The 17,505-nt window shown below is 34.6% G+C and overlaps 1 protein-coding gene and 1 non-coding gene across 5 annotated transcripts in view; both read right to left on the reverse strand.

The window, feature by feature from the left end:
- STAM (signal transducing adaptor molecule) overlaps window positions 1–17,505 on the reverse strand; it is a 109,796-nt gene that overhangs the window by 16,474 nt on the left and 75,817 nt on the right. For all 4 annotated transcript variants that reach the window (XM_035021537.1, XM_035021536.1, XM_035021534.1 and 1 more), the window contains 7 exons: window positions 12,279–12,369; window positions 9,764–9,956; window positions 8,232–8,326; window positions 4,456–4,544; window positions 2,523–2,610; window positions 2,249–2,303; window positions 1,530–1,683 (listed from right to left, as the gene is read on the reverse strand). In XM_035021537.1, the coding sequence (XP_034877428.1) occupies window positions 1,530–1,683; window positions 2,249–2,303; window positions 2,523–2,610; window positions 4,456–4,544; window positions 8,232–8,326; window positions 9,764–9,956; window positions 12,279–12,369 (765 nt within the window). The remainder of the gene's footprint in view (window positions 1–1,529; window positions 1,684–2,248; window positions 2,304–2,522; window positions 2,611–4,455; window positions 4,545–8,231; window positions 8,327–9,763; window positions 9,957–12,278; window positions 12,370–17,505) is intronic.
- On the reverse strand, window positions 7,982–8,084 carry LOC118022018. The gene has a single exon (XR_004682355.1). It is a non-coding gene; the product is annotated as a U6 spliceosomal RNA (small nuclear RNA).

A 17,505-nucleotide genomic window follows, 5' to 3' on the forward strand; every position in this document is an offset into this window, starting at 1 on the left:
TCAGCAAACATTTTTACAAAAGTCCAGATAATAAATATTTTAGGCTTTGTGGGCCTCTCGGAACTCTGCCCATATAGAAAGCAGCCAGAAACAGTGTATAAACAAGTGAGAATGGCTATGTTACAGCAAAAGTTTATTTAAAAAAAAAGAGGTGGGAGGCTGGATTTGGCCTTTGGGATATTGTCTGACCACTCACGCATCTAAAAACTGTACTTATTTTAATCTAAAGAGACGGACTTCTTAAATGCCCAAAATCTTAAGCACACATAATATTCTAATTTTCTATAGTATTCACTAGATCCTTCCATTTCATATATCTGAAAAGAGAACTCCACTGTCTATGTAGTGAGACTTTTACCAGCTGTTAAAATAGTAGTAACACAGTTATCAGGAGATAAGACAATCATCTTAGCACTTCTTTTAAGCCATAAGAGACTCACCATACATCAGAATACAGAAGGTCTTAATTATAAACAGAGCTATTCCAGTCTTCTTAAACGCATTGTTTTTTATACTTTGCAAATGAAACATGAAGAGTTTTTGTTTTTTTCTCAAACTGGTATCAAGAGCCATGAATAGGTGTCACCTAGCCCCATGCTGCTCAAATCTGACTGCTCAGCCCCAGGCATCTGGCCCCTCATTTCTGGGGAAGTGGGCCATTATTTTAAGAAAAAAATTAACTGCACAAAGCCTTTGCCACTCTGCATAAGTAAAATGGAGTGCCTGGCTAATTATTCCCTATACAGTAAACTTGCTGAGTTTGTGGAAATAGGGCTCTTGAAATAGTTGCTTAGGGTGAATAAGGGGGAAAAGGGCTCTATAATACATTCTACATCTTTTCATGTAAAGGAAGAGGGAAAAACTCAGATTAAAGCAACTTTATATAAAACCAAAAACTGCAGATACCCAGAAAAATTTAGTAATAACTTAGTAATCAAAAAAATGTGGTTCTTAACCAGATAATTACATATGAAGTTTTAGAAATATATAGATGTTTGGGCCTTACTCTTGAACACTTTAATAGGTTTCGGGTGGGGCCAAGGAACCTGTATTTTTGTTTTTTTAAGTTTGATTAGTGATTCTGATGCACACCCTTGAAGAAAAACAACTTTTTAAAAAGAATTACTGGAATAATTAGTGTATTATACACTGTACTTATCAAGTAAAAAATTATTTTAAACTTTATTCTAAGATTACTTTCAGAAAGTTACACATTTTACAAAAACACAGCTATTCCAAATAATCTCAAATATATTGAGAATTTAAAATGATATACTTGAGGGGGGCTACCTGGGTGGCTCAGTCGGTAAGCATTCAACTCTTGATTTTGGCTCAGGTCATGATCTCAGGGTCTGAGAACGAGCTCTGAGTCAGGCTCCTCGCTCAGCGGGGAGTCTGCTTGAGACTGTCTCTCTCCCTTTCCCTCTGCCCTGCCCTCCGTTCACGTGCTCGCTCTCTAAAATAAACAAAATCTTTTAAAAAAATAAAATAAAAAATAAACTGATATACTTGAATTTTTAAAAGCTTACCTGAGAACCAGAAACACCAGATGACTGCATATAATACTGCTGATTCTGTAATTTTGCATACATGGAATACATTGGATCTTCATTCATTAACTTGGTATACAGTGAAAGTGCTTCCATCACTTTAACATTAAGTTCTGAGAGTTCTGAATGTTTTCTGAAATATTACACAGTAATTTCAAACACAATTGCTATTTAAATGATACGATGTTCTAAATAAGAAGGCACATAAAATAGCAAAAAGTAATATAAGCAGACATTACTAAAAATTTAACCTTATGGCAGAAAATATCCTGTATTTTAGCTCCAAGATAACCAAAACTGCTTAAGGTACTATGCTGGGAGAACGCCAGCTTATTATTGTACTTGACTTTACCTGGAAATAACGAGGTGTCCCTAGTAAATAACAGATGGGGTGGGACATTTGTGAGCTCTGGTAATGCCACTTACAGCATTACAATGATTACAATAGGTAACCATTATTTTTTAAAAAGACTAATATAATTAAGGTCAAATAAATGCTCACCTTAAAAAAATAATAGGCAGATGTATCTAATTCTAATTCCCATATCTATAGTGGAAAACAACTGAATGAGAACTGGTTCTTCTGGCATATCTTTAAAATAAAAAAATAATAAAAAGGCAGCTCTATCCCAATATGCACTTAAAGAAAACTTCAGGGAAGAAGATATACAACATAGATATAGCACATGTTCTTTTACCTATCAATATCTTCCAGCTTTTCGTCAATGAGAGGTCCCATCTGGTGACACATTGCTAAGATAACAAGATTTAAAGAAATATAAGAAAACACAGCAAAAGAAAGCATATCTCTCATGGATATTCATATAGTGAGACTGGGTCATGAAGGAGTGGAAATGTTAACATTTTTTATATCATTCCCAAATGATTTTAAATATAAAACTGTTCTGTAAAACACTAGATATAACCTCTAATTATTCTTTATGTGTAAGGTTAATGGAAAACAAAGTTTACCTTCAAGATGAAGTAACTCTGGAAGATCTGGCTGATCATCACTGGGATCTGTACTTTGCAACATTTGTAGCAATTGGTCCATTTTGTCCTACAGGAATTAAATAGTTAATAAAAAAGCAATAAATCATTATGCAACAATATGGTCTCACTTCATTAATTAGATAATGGATGGAGAATTTTTGTGATTCATATGGAGACTCCAATTTTGCTTTGACGTATTTAGTATTTGTGTTCTCTTTAGTACCATGTGAAGTCAGAGGCCTGAAAGCTTTTCCTACTTACTTTTGAAACTGCTAACAGGGACTTTCTTAAATGAGAAGAAACAGAACCATATTTAAACTTAAAATGTGTGAGTTCTTCAATCTGTTATGTCATGCTTGTGGATTTGTGTGTCATTTTGTTCTGGAGCGGCTGTAGCCTTGCCATACTGACAGGTGTAACTTCTCTCTCAAGATGGCATTACTTATGACTAACAACTCGTTATCACTTCTCCACCATGGTGAATACAGCAGCTGTTTTAGCAAGGCATAGCTCAGCTATATTACAGCTCTTCTTCTAAGTAGGGCCATACGATTTTATTCTACATTTTCTTTCCACCAGTATTTCAGTCTGTCATAAAAGGAAAGAAGATCTGTGGTTTCTCTATTTTCCTATGTGAGAAGGCTGAAAGGTATCTCAAAGCAAGGACTCAGATCTATTTCAGAATCTTCCCTTATAAAAACCAATGGAACTAATGAAGCCATCATTATATTAATACATCTATACTATTACACAAGTATACATGTGCTTATATGTAAGTTTTTAAGAATCAAAATACTGATCTCAGGTACCAAAGAATACTACTATAATAATGACAAAGTTTTCTCCATGCATGGTTTTTACACGGTTATGTTACTAACCACAGGTACATTAGGTAAACAATGTAAAAGACTACCAGTTTTATCCAGTCATTTAAGCCAAAACAAAAACTCTGTTTCTGCAAAGAACAGCTTGAGATATAAACTAAGCACTGGACAGTGAAAGGGACACAAGTACATAAAAAACTCTTCTAAAGTCAAAAGAATTTTATATGTTGAAATGGATACTATTTTTCAATGTAAAAGATTCATAATTTTCATTTTAAGTAGCCTAGAAAAGAAGGTATGTGTCAGAAAAGTTTGCCTACAGCAAAGAAAAAAAAAAGTGGGGGAAGTAGGGGGTAATATGATGAGAGCCAACTAACACCTGGATAATTTTTATTTGTTTACAGAATATTACACCTATTTGAAATTAGTTAATATCAGAGAAATGAGATTTCTATACAGACCACTAGGCTGACTCTACACACATTTTCTTATGCAATGCAACTGGCCAAACATAACTTTCCCTGATCCAGATTCCCTGGCTCTCAGCACAGTCTTCAACAGTCTGTTTCTCTAAAAGAGAAACTTCAAACTTTATGGCTCCTCCCAAAGGCGGCTAAAAACCTGTAAAATCCCTTCAAATATTTTAAAGATGACATATCATTTTCCATCATAAGTTTAAGATGTTACAAAGAATGTAACTTCCAGAGCATTAAATACTGACCTTCACAAATAAAAGTCACATATTCTATTAAATATATTCCATCCAAAAAAATTTCACAAAATTGTGTTTGCAATAATTTAAAAAAACAAAACAAAAAAACTGCAAAAAACCTTAGTTCCAATAGCAAAATAATTAAATCATATAAGCCCATTCTATGGAATATTAAGCAGGAATTTTAAATAATGAGGTACAGAATGGGACTAGAGAGACAGTTTCAAGGACAGTCTTTGCTTTGTCTATGTTGCTCGAATTTTATAACCTAAAATATATGCACTAATCAAGTAATCAATTTTTTTAAAAGAAAACAGTAAGAGCACTTCAACTTTAATACCAAGTATGAACAACTCTCACAGAGGAAATCACTTACTTCATCAATATAGGCTTGCTCCGGTTCTGGCTCTATTGTTTCTACTTGAACATCATCACTAAATTGTACCGTTTTCTTCTCCGTTTTAACTGTAAAACATGTAATATTTATCTTTTCCTTATAATAAACTTAAAATTCTATTCTAAAGCACTTTAAACTGCATGAGAGAATTTGGATTTTTCTTTTATTCCCTTCAATCTGAGAGACTAAATTTAAGGAATAAACTACAGACTTAGGCAATAATGAGAGAACATTATTTTATGGAATTCTGTGATGATTTCTTAATTTTCTCTTAAGAATTTACATTTTCCATAAAAGATACTTCACTAAAAATAGGAGGTATATTTCTGAAACAAAGATTAATTACCTACTACATATGAGAGTTTAGTAAATTGGTGGACAAAAAGTCAAGTTTTACAAGGACATAAATGAACTCTACAAATTAAAATAAGTCCTCTTTTAAATTACCAGTCCCTTCAAAGAAAAATCTCATTTGAAAGACCATGCTATTTCAGTGTAGTGAAATGGAAAGTCAGCTATACGTTCTCTGGCAAGCTACTCTGACGTTACTAGGAGAATGACATCCAGGTCAATGGAGAACTTTACAAGTGGCATGGGCAATGATCTGAATTTTCCACTAAATCAGCCTGCATTTTTTAGTTCCATTATGCTTTGAAATAAAAATGTGGTTATGAAGGGATCTGCAAACCACTGGCCAGAAGCACAAATTTCTCTTGCTTAATAAAGCAATCTTTAAAAACTATTCAATGTATCATTAACTAGTAAATATAAGATTATGATTAATAGAGCAATTAATCTTCTCCCCCAATATACTGAGAGGCTCACATGACTTTAAAGGGATGAACTTCGTTTCTGCATTTCCCATCCTTGTACCAACGCGGTTAATCAGTATTCATAAAAATATTAAGAATCAAGATGAAAAGTGCTTTGGGAACGGAGAATTATGGAAAAGAAATATATTAATTAAACTGTTAAAGGTGAGTAACAGAATATTCCATTTCCTCCCAAATGAATCTCTTCTACCATTTTAACAATGAGGTTAACAGCAGCACAGTAATTTTAAAAACGCTTGCGCAGGAAAAAGCTAACGTACGACACTGCCTGGATTTAAACATGAATCTATCTGGTGCTACTAGCCCACATACTGAAATCTGGCCGATGATTTTTTACTCTGAGAACAGGAACTCATACCACTTATATATTCGGTGCTGTAAGCTTCTGTATAAAAATGTACGTAATTTAATTTCCATTCACCCCATTCAAATCACCATAAAGCAAAATTCTATACACACACAAAAGTGTCAGCTGATTTTATTTTCTCATGGGGGTAAAAGAGACACATGCTAGAGATATTTCTGCTTTTTATATCTTGAGCTGTTAACAAGTAGAGAGCTGGGAAAGCACCGCATTGGCTGCTACCCATAAGAGAACACATCCTAACAGCTGACCATGCACAAGTTTTCAGTGCTTTTTCTCAAAGGCACTAATACTATTACCAAATATGCGTGCGTGCATGCATGCGTGTGTGCGTGTGTGTATGCATGTACACAAAATAAACTGTTTTCACAATATCTTCCTACACTTCCAAAAGAAAAACAAGCCAAGCAGGGCAGGTACTTGTACAGGACATTAAGTAAAGTGGGCTTCTGCTATGAAGAGGTGCCTGGGTGGCTCAGTTGGTTAAGCATCTGCCTTCGGTTCGCATCATGATCCCCGAGTCCCAGGATGGAGCCCCACATCAGGCTCCTTGCTCAGCGGGGAGTCTGGTTTTCCCTCCAACCCTCCCCTCTCTCATGTTCTCTCTCTCAAATAAAGAAATAGAATCTTAAAAAAAAAAAAAAAGAAGAAGAAGAATGCTAAGAAGATCATGCTAACACTCATTTCCCAAGCTCAAGAACTAAAATTCCATTATAGAAGCTCTCCTATTCCTGCTCTTCTTTTCAGTAGTCCAGAGTGAAACACAGGAAGAAGAGCTAGAATACTCATTTTAAAGCTGCACTGCTATATGATGGGGAAAAAGAGGAGTTGGCTACATGATCCATATGAGATCTTGGATTTCATCTTGAACAGAAGTCCAAGACAATTCCATCTTTTCCAATAGCTTATTGAGGACAAAACAAAAACAAAAAACCCAAACCTCAAAAAAAACAAAGAAAAAAATCACCACCATAAGCCCAGGTTAAAAAGTTGGCACCTAATACACTGCCATTTAAAAAGGGTTCTACAACATATTTTTTGAGTTCTAACAAAAAAGAACTCCATTACTAGAATGGGTATCAGGAATCTGTCTGTCATAAATCGGTCATAAAATGACATGAGACAACTTGGCAATAATTGGGAGACAGCTTTGTTTCATCAAAGATAAAAGTAATGTCTGATTTGTTGTTAAAGCCTTCTCTTGAAAGAGAAGTGTTCTTATTCAAGGAAAAGTATATCTTTTACATATATATATGTAAACATACACATACTTATGCACCATTTATCGTATAAATATTTAGATAGTCTGTATTCTGGGTAAGATTCAGTACTATGTGCTGTTGGAAACGAAAAATGAAAAGATGACTAAGACAAAGATCCTTTCTTAAAATTCTTATAAACTAAAAAAGACCTAAGCATCCTGTAGCTTATAACTCTCTTTGATACCTTCTACTGGCATTATAGAAAGATGAGATGAGGTGAGATATTTTGCCAGATAACTATAGCTTACAAGCTTATATACACAAACTCTTAAAATTCTAAACCTTTCAACCACTAATGGAAATCTTTCTACACCAAAACATATTTCTGTTTCCTTAAACAAAGGGAGATTATGACTTAATCTTGACGACCCAAACTCATCATTATGAAGAACAGTGAAGTATAGAATTATGTAGAAATATAGTGAACTGCCTACCAACATTTTGGTAGGTTACAAGTAGTTACATCTCCTGCAACTATTATGCCTGCCAGTAACATCACTTTTCCTCCTGGGCCCTACTTTCTAGTTTATTTCCCCTAGTAGCACACACTTGGAAACCAAACAAAAAAGGTATTCACATGATCAGTTATGGTTCCTTCTGACTCTCTGACATGGGGGCTTAGGAAAGCCATTATATTTCTTACAGGCCACTGCTTCCAAGTTTGGGGCCAGACGCTAAAGAAAGGGCCTCAATCTTAGAACAGAAAGAATTCTCTATGAGAGTACACTGTATTTGTCATACTTGATCAACTGATAATGAAAATACATAGTGCATAAATTTCCTAACACTTCTTAATCTTCAGTTTTATAATGCTATATATCTAGTATTTTTAAAGAAAAGTCCACAGTCTGCCCAATTATCTTAGGGATAATCTTGGTAGATAATTTCAATCTGTAGATAATTAGATGATTTCTAGTAAATAATCTACTGACTAGGAAGCTGCATTTTTTTCTTTTTAAATTTTTATTTAAATTCCAGTTAGTTAACATACAGTGCGATATTGGTTTCAGCAGCAGAATTTAGTGATTCATCACTACATACAATACAAAAACATGGAACACTTCATGAATGTGCGTGTCACCTTTGCACAGGGACCATGGTAATCTTCTATCACTCCAATTTTAGTATATGTGCTGCCAAAGCGAGCACGCAAGCTGCATTCTTAATAAACACTCTGGAGGCACTAACATCTGAGAGTCCCAGCTCAGGTTATAACTTTCCATGAAGTTGAATTTACTCTTTTATTAAGAAGACAGTTGTGGATTACCATCCACTTACAGACTGGAAAATACTTACTCATTTCTGGTTCAGCAGTAAGATCAGCAGTCACAAAATTAGAGGGAAATAACCCCATGCCTTGATGGGTTTCACCTTTCCACCAGTTGGGATCACTAATGAGGAGCAAAAAAGAATGCCTGATTATAATAAAGATTTTCATCTCTATATATCTCTACCTTTTACAATGTTTAACTTGAATTATTACCAGATCTGAATCCCCCAACAATCCAATGAGGGAAGAAATGAATGTACCATTATTACAAATAGAAAATGAAGCCTCAGAGAAGATAAAGAGGTGTTAAATACACAGCTCTTTATCTTTTGGAGGGCTGGTGAATGCTTTGAGGATTTAATACAAGGTTCTGAATTCACTCCCAAAAACAGAGATCTCTTCAACTTCAGGTAGTTCATGGGTTCCCTGTAAGACTCCTTTGTAGTAAGGTAATGGTAGGCTCTTAATTCAGATCCACTCCTAAATTAGTGTGCTCTCTTGTTCAACTAGCACCTTTTTCCCCCACAAGAAATAACATAACAGATGACACTGTTTATAGCACAAAATGTTCACAATGAACACACACTCAGATACATCCCATGGTTCACCACTGTATCTTTGGTATAAGTATAGGAAAGCTAGCAAGCTCTCAATGAACATTTTTTGAATGAATCAATCAATGATCAAGGTTTTGTGCAATTTCCAGCTAAACAGCTCAAACTTTACTTCATTTTCTTTCACTCAAGAAAACAATGTAAGTGTGCTACTATAGGAATAACCTAAATTTTTTTTGAATTTATTTTTTAAAACCACTTGCAAATTTTAGTACTTAATTATCAGCAACAATCATCAGTAACAAATTTTGAGTAAACACAAAACCCAGATGTACTTAGAGGAAACAAACTGAGGGTTGCTGGAGGGTGGGGGAGCGTCGGGGATAGGATAATTGGGTGATGGACATTAAAGAGGGTACATGATGTAATCAGCACTGGGTATGATATAAGACAGATGAATCACTGAACTCTACCTCTGAAACTAGTAATACGCTATATGTTAATTAATTGAATTTAAAATAAAAACAAGACAAAAAAAAACAGAGGTACTGAATCACCTCCCATAATAATGTAAATGTATATAATTCCAAGTAAAATGAATTTGACCCATGGATAGGCTATTCTTTGTGAATAAATAAGTTCAATATATTACGCATTTCTAACAAATTCCATAAATACATAGACGTATTTGGCGTATTTTCTAAAATCTTAACCTTACTAATTTAATAATTTATTTTATTAGATGGAACAAAAAATGAATAAACTAGGCCTCCAAAACAAAATCTTGGAGATAAGAAAAAAAATTAAACCATAAAATAAGAATCCAGACAGTATGATACAAGCAAAGCAATCAAACTGTCACACACAGGAAATATCTACATCAAAATTTTTTCTTATTACCTTTGGTAATGGCATTCAACAGGATTAATATGAAACACAGAAGTAATATGTTATATATTTTCATATGAATGTCAACTTAATATCAATTTGATATTATCCATCACCTGTCATCAAGAACTGTAATTATTTCTCCAGCTTTAAAAGTAAGTTCATTATCTTCAGCAGCTTCAAAGTCATATATAGCACGAACTTTTCGGCCTTCATGCTGGTGGTTAGTTAAGAGATTGGATGTGCTTGGGTACAAAGTAGAAAGGGCGGTTGACTGCTGCCTTTGTTCCTTCAAGGACAGCTCAATAGCTGGAAAAGAATGAGTTAAAAAGACCCAAAATATTAATATATCCAACAATCCAAAGAAGTACAAAAAGGTATCTGAAGGTAAAATGTATTCTTTTAAATGTGGAGATGGGAACTAGGACATATCTTGACATACTGAATAAAAATAATTTCATCAGTTTTATTCATTCATTCACAACTGAAAGTTTAAAAAATAAACTACAAAAAAATTGAACAGAATAATGACTATTTTTTAAGAGTTTATTTTTTTCTGTAATCTCTAAACCCAACATGAGGCTTGAACTCATACAAGAGTCACATGATCTACCAACTGAGCCAGCCAGGTGCCCTGCACAATGACTATTTTTACTGAATGGATAAAACTTAAATTATTCTGGGGACTAAAACGTTATAATCTCTTAGATACACTTTTTTTATTTAGCTGCAGATACTTTCTTTCATCTTTTCAATATATTTCTATAGCTTCTGTTCCCTAAATGATAATCAAAATCACTTGGGAAGTCAAGAGTCCCAAATCTCAATGAAGACTTACTAAATCAGAGTGTCAGAGGTAGTATCCAAGAACCTGCATTTTATGGCTCCAAAGTTAATTCTTATGTGATCAGTCTAAGAAGTGGAACTTGGAAATAACTACAATGAAGTTTCACCTAACAAATTCCTCCAAAGAGATTTCAAATGTGTCTCTTTCTTTGGGTGGCGGGGGCAGATGGAGAGGGAGAGAGAATCTTAAGCAGGCTCCATGCCCAGCATGGAGCCCAAGGCAGGGCTAGATCTCACAACCCTGGGATCACGACCTGAGCCAAAATCAAGAGTCGGACACTTAACCAACTGAGCCACTCACCCAGGCACCCCTCAAATGTGTTCCTTCTATCGATTCCACTCCTCCCCCAATGCAGACCATCACCATGTGTCACTCAGGCTTTGCAATGTAATCTGAACAGACTGATTACCCTGCTTTCAACTCAAACCATAACCCCCTTCATCCCTTCCACCTCTGTTCTACATTGATAAAATACCTAATAGGAAAAAAAAAACTTTAAAATGATCATAAGAAAATACAGGAAAGTACCTTTTAGGATTTGGGGTAGGGAAAAATAAGATATAAAAAAGCAAAAATCATAACAAAAAAGCAAAAATTTTGACATCAAAATTTAAAACTTCTGTTTGATAAAATACACCATTATCAAAGTTAAAGTAAAAGCCAAAAATCAAGAGTAGATATCTATAATAGAAATAACAGGCAAGGGTGCCTGGGTGGCTCAGTCAGTTAAGCAACTCTCTTCAGCTCAGGTCATGATCCCGGAGTCTCAGCATCAAGCCCACATCAGGCTCCCAGCTCCATGGGGAATCTGCTTCTCCCTCTGACCGTCCCCCATCTCGGGCTCTCTCTCTCACTCTTCTCAAATAAATAAATAAATACTTAAAAAAAAAAAACAGGCAAAAAGTTTAACATCCAAAATTAAAGACTTTCTATATATCATTATCTTAAAAAAAAACAAAAACGCAATAAAGAGAGAGATAATCAGAACAGCTAATAAACACACAAAAAAGGACCCAGCCTCACTAGTAATCAAGGAAATAAAAGTCAAGATAATTGGGCATTATTTCCAACATATCAGAATCACAAAAATTAAACTCTGACAATACTAAATGTTTTCAGGAGATTAAAAATATTAATAATAACTTTCATATACTGCTAATGACAAAGGAAATAATAAAACTATTTAGCAAAGTTGAAGATGTACCTCCCCCATGAGCCAAAAATACCAGTTGCAGTCACACAACACACATACGAAAATATTTACAAGAATACTCAATGCAGCCTAATTATAGTTAAAAAAAAAAAAAAAAAAAAAGACAAACAAAAAACCCCAGAAAACTCAAATATCCATCAGCAGCAGGACAGATGAACTACAGTATATATTTATTAGCACACTGGAATATTGCACAATAGTTAAAACAAGTGAACTTGATTTATATGTTTTATTATGATTAGATCTTAGACATACTGTCACATGAAAAAAACTAAATGGTATATATAATTATTTATGAAAAAAGAATTTGTTGGACACATGAAAGTATTTGGTATTGTTTATGGATATACAGTATAATAAAAATAGTATTACAACATAGACTGAAAAGACATATATGAATAGTAGTTATCACAGAAGAGTATTATTTGATACTGTAGAAGGGCACAAAGTAGATTTCACCCTTAAGGGTAAAGCCCTATGTCTTTTACTTTTAAATATCTCAGGAAAATAATATTAAGTAAGGGACCCATTTTCTTCCCACCTTTCCAATACATGGAACTTAAAAACATACCTTTTGCTAAATCTTCTTCTTCTTTTTTGTTAGCCACAGTACCAGGATCTTTGGCAACCAATGCTGGGCTCGCTTTCGCTTGTTCAGCAGCCTAACACAAAAAAAGGGAACACAATATTTGAGGATTGTCCTCAGATTTTCCTACCTCAACTTAATCTAAGAACTTGCAAGGCCCTTCTTATCAATCTACCACAGACTTCTGAGGCAGAAAATAATTCAAACTAGAGCAATCTTCACTTTGAAAGGAGAAGAGTTGGAATTGGAGAAAAAAGACTGAAAGCAACTGGATATTGAGGGCTGACAATCTAATCACACTCTCCTACATTTGTGTAAAGGCAGTAAGCTAAAAGAAGATAGCATGCAAACAAGAGAAGAAAGACTAGAAGAGATTTAAAAATTGTTAGAAAACTCCTGAAACCCATAGCAGCAATGTCCACAATAGCCAAACTGTGGAAAGAGCCAAGATGTCCATCGACAGATGAATGGATAAAGAAGATGTGGTATATATACACAATGGAATATTATGCAGCCATCAAAAGGAATGAGATCTTGCCATTTGCAACGACGTGGATGGAACTGGAGGGTATTATGCTGAGCAAAATAAGTCAAACAGGGGCGCCTGGGTGGCTCAGTTGGTTAAGTGACTGCCTTCGGCTCAGGTCATGATCCTGGAGTCCCGGGATCGAGTCCCGCATCGGGCTCCCTGCTCGGCAGGGAGTCTGCTTCTCCCTCGGATCCTCCCCCCTCTCATGTGCTCTCTTTCTCATTCTCTCTCTCTCAAATAAATAAATAAAATCTTCAAAAAAAAAAAATAATAAGTCTAACAGAGAAAGACATGTATCATATGACCTCACTGATATGAGGAATTCTTAATCTCAGGAAACAAACTGAAGGTTGCTGGAGTGGGGGGTGGAGTGGGAGGGATGGGGTGACTGGGTGATAGACACTGGGGAGGGTATGTGCTCTGGTAAGCGCTGTGAATTGTGCAAGACTGTTGAATCACGGATCTGTACCTCTCAAACAAATAATGCAATATATGTTAAGAAAAAAAAGAGAAGAAGAAGATAGCAGGAGGGGAAGAATGAAGGGGGGAAAATCGGAGGGGTAGACGAACCATGAGAGACAATGGACTCTGAAAAACAAACTGAGGGTTCTAGAGGGGAGGGGGGTGGGAGGATGGGTTAGCCTGGTGATGGGTATTAAAGAGGGCACGTTCTACATGGAGCACTGGGTGTTATGCACAAACAATGAATCATAGAACACTACATCTAAAACTAATGATGTAATGTATGGGGATTAACATAATAATAAAAAATTAAAAAAAAAAACCTCCTGAAACCCTAAAGGGGTTGAGAAAGGGAAGGAGATATCTAAAAAAACAAATAGTTTTTTGGGGAGCTTGGCTGGCTTATTCGATTAAGTGTCTGCCTTCAGCTCAGGTCATGATCTCAGAGTCCTGGGATCAAGCCCCACAATGGGCTCGCTGCTCAGCAGGGAGTCTGCTTCTCCCTCTCCCTCTTTCTCTGTGTGCTCTCTCCCTCTCTCTCAAATAAATAAATAAATAATAAATAAATAAAATCTTTAAAAACAAAGATTTTTTTTAATTTTAAAGTATCTGTTCAAGTTATATTTTACTGCTTCCTTCCAGATTAAAAGGCAGGATGTTATCTTTAGGAACTGCGATTTATATATAATGATATAATACTCCTAAAATTATACTATTTTGTAAACTAAAATACAAATAGTTAATTCTGACAATATATTCCAGTTACCAGTAACTGCTAGCATACACACAAATACACACACACACACACTTTTATGCCTCTGACACAAATTTGTTTCTACTTATAATGTCTTCCCCTCTGGTTCCTTTTACTCTGTCCACATTTTTCCCTATTAAGTTTTAACTCACCAGTCAGTCAACAGCTAAAATAATCACTTTCTCAATGAAACTTTCCTAAATCCCTAAATTAAGCATTCCCTCCTGTGCTCCTCTGATAGGACTTTTAACAAGGTACTATGCTGTGGGTAGTTAAGAATGTAAATTGTGATTAACATAAAGTAATTAAAAAAATGACAATGAGATAAAATTTCACAATTATCCTATTGTCAAAAAGTAAAAAGCTTGGCAACACACTTTTTTGATGATGTTGTAAGATGACAAGGTACAATATATTGTTGGTGGAATGCAGAATGATAAACCCCTATGGAAATAAATTCATCAAAATCTAGCAGAATAAAAAAAAAAAAAGAATGTAAATTGTGGAGCCAGGCTAACATGGGTTAAAATCCTAAATCTACCAGGTTCTAATGTATGACCTGGAGTACATTAACCTCCTTGTGCCTTAAGTCCCTCATCTACAAAATGAAGGTAATAATAGCACCTACATATGGTAGGCTTTTGAGAGGATTAAATTAACATGTAGCTTCCAAACTCAGATAGGATGGGGGTCACCATTGAGGGTTTATTATTTTTTTAAAGATTTTATTTATTTGAGAGACAGAGAATGAGAGAGAGCACATGAGAGGGGGGAGGATCCGAGGGAGAAGCAGACTCCCTGCCGAGTAAGGAGCCCGAAGCGGAACTCGATCCAGAGACTCAGGATCATGACCTGAGCCGAAGGCAGTCGCTTAACCAACTGAGCCACTCAGGCGCCCACCATTGAGGGTTTAAAACAAAAAGCTTAACATTGTCTCCTGGGATTTATAATGTACATAGAGGTAATGTAGGTCATACATATGATAATTATTGCATAAAAGATGATGAAGAGTAAATAAACCCTAAACAGTTGCAGTTTCTACATTTTACATGAAGTAATACAATATTAACTCAAAATAGACTGTGAATAGTTACAAATGTATATTAGAATACCCAAAGCAACCAAGAACAACATAAATGGAATTCTAAATAGTATTCAAATTAACACATGTACAGCACATGGAACAGTGCCTTACACATAGTAACAGTCAATAAATCTCAGCTTCTATTAAAATTATCTGCTTATATCTGTCTCCATAACTGTTACATGTTCCCTGAGAATATATGTGCTTAATATGGATGGACTATAACAATCAAGAAATAATTGTTGAATAAATGAAATGCAAAATATTCAACGTTATAGTAAAATACAGTTCTAGATACATATGTAGTTCTACATATACAGTTCCACATATACATTAGTATTTTATATTGTCAAACAAATGCACAAAGCATTTATTTTTTAGAAAAGTGGATACTAAAAAGCTTTTTGTAGTTCACTAAATGAAACTTTAAGCACTCTCAATTCTGATCCATCTCTAGGTGGAATCTTCTTTAGATACGAATTTTGTGTGTGTGTGTGCGTTTTGGGTTTTTTATTTATTTATTATGTTCAATTACCCAACATACAGTACATCATTAGTTTTTGACGTAGTGTTCAACGATTCTTCAGTTGCATATAACATCACACATCTCTGAAAATTAAAGGTATGCTTCCTCAGAACAACCTTTGCAATCAATCACATATGAATTTTTTTTTCAGTTCGGTGGATTTCACAAAATAGACATATTGATCTTTTGTGGTCTGTGAAGGAATTTCTATCAGTCAAGAAGAAAGTGCAGACAATATATTCAAAGTGTGAAAAGGAAGAAACTTAAACCAAGGATACTCTACCAGACAAGATTACCATTCAGAACTGAAGAACTGATAAAGAATTCCCAAATCAACAAAAGCTATAGGAGTTCATCACTACTAAAAGGGTTTCACAAGAAATGTTAGAGGGACTACTTCATGGGGAAAAGAACATAATTAGAAATAAGAAAATATGTGATAGAAAAAAATTTAACTGATAAAAGAAAACATATAGTAAGGGTTGCTGATCAACCACTAATAAAGCTAGTAGGAAGGTTATAAAGCAAGAGTAATAAAGTCAACTACATTTACAATAACTAGTTAATGGATACACAAATAAAAAGACATAAAACATGACATCAGAAACATAAAATGTGGGTGAAGGGAATAAAAATGTAGTGCTTTTAGAATGTGTTTGAACTTAAGCAACTACCACCTTAAAATAATCTGCTATATATACACAGGTTGTTACAGATGAACCTCAGGGTAACCACAAACCAAAATCCTGTAACAGATACACAAAAAATAAACATAAAGCAATCCAAACAAAACACTAAAGAAAGTCATCAAATCACAAGGGAAGAGACCAAGAAAAGAAAAAGAAATAGAGAAGAACCACAAAAACAACAAGGAAACAATGAGCAAAATGGCAATAAATACGTACCTATCAACAATTACTGTAAATATAAATGGACTAAACTCTCCAACCATAACACATAGGGTAGATGAATAAAAAAACAAGACCCATCAATCAACTCACTTGAAATCTGAAGGCAGATTCACTGAAAATGAAGGGATAGAAAAAATTTTCCATGCAAATGAAAATGAAAAGAAACCTTGGGTAGCATTAATAATATCACACAAAATAGGCTTTAAAACAAAGACTACAACAAGAGACAAAAAAGAACATTACATAATGACGGGATCAATTCAACAAGAAGATAAAACACTTGTAAATATCCATACACCCAACACAGGAGCACCTATATATATATATAATGACTATTAACAGACAAATTAGGGGGAAAAATGACAGCAACACCATAATAATAGGGGGCTTTAAAATACCAATTTACATTAATTGATAGATCATCCAGATAGAAAATTAATAAGGAAACATCAGCTTTAAATGACACATTAGACTAGATGGATGTAATAGATATACACAGAACATTCCATCCCAAAACAGCAGAACACACATCTTCCCAAGTACACACGAAACATTCTCCAGGAGAGATCACATGTTAGGCCACAAAACAAGACACAGTAAATTTAAAAAGAATGAAATATATCAAACATCTTTTCCAACCATATGGTTTGAAACTAGAAATCAGTTACTAGAAAAAAACTATAAGAAACAAATACATGAAAGACTTGACATGTTACTGAACAACCAATGGGTCAACAAAGATATCAAAATGAAAATGAAAATACAATGTTCCAAAATCTATGGGACTCAGCAAAAGCAAAAGCAAGAGGAAAGTTTGTAGTAATACAGGCCTACCTCAAGAAACAAGAAAAATCCCCCAAAAAACAATTCAACTTTACACCTCAAGGAACTAGAAAAAGAAGAACAACACCTGAAGCAGTAGAAGGAAGGAAATAATAAAGAGGAG

Source organism: Mirounga leonina, unplaced genomic scaffold (assembly GCF_011800145.1).
Source record: "Mirounga leonina isolate KUSES-001 unplaced genomic scaffold, KU_Mleo_1.0 Mir_175, whole genome shotgun sequence".
NCBI lineage: Eukaryota > Metazoa > Chordata > Mammalia > Carnivora > Phocidae > Mirounga > Mirounga leonina.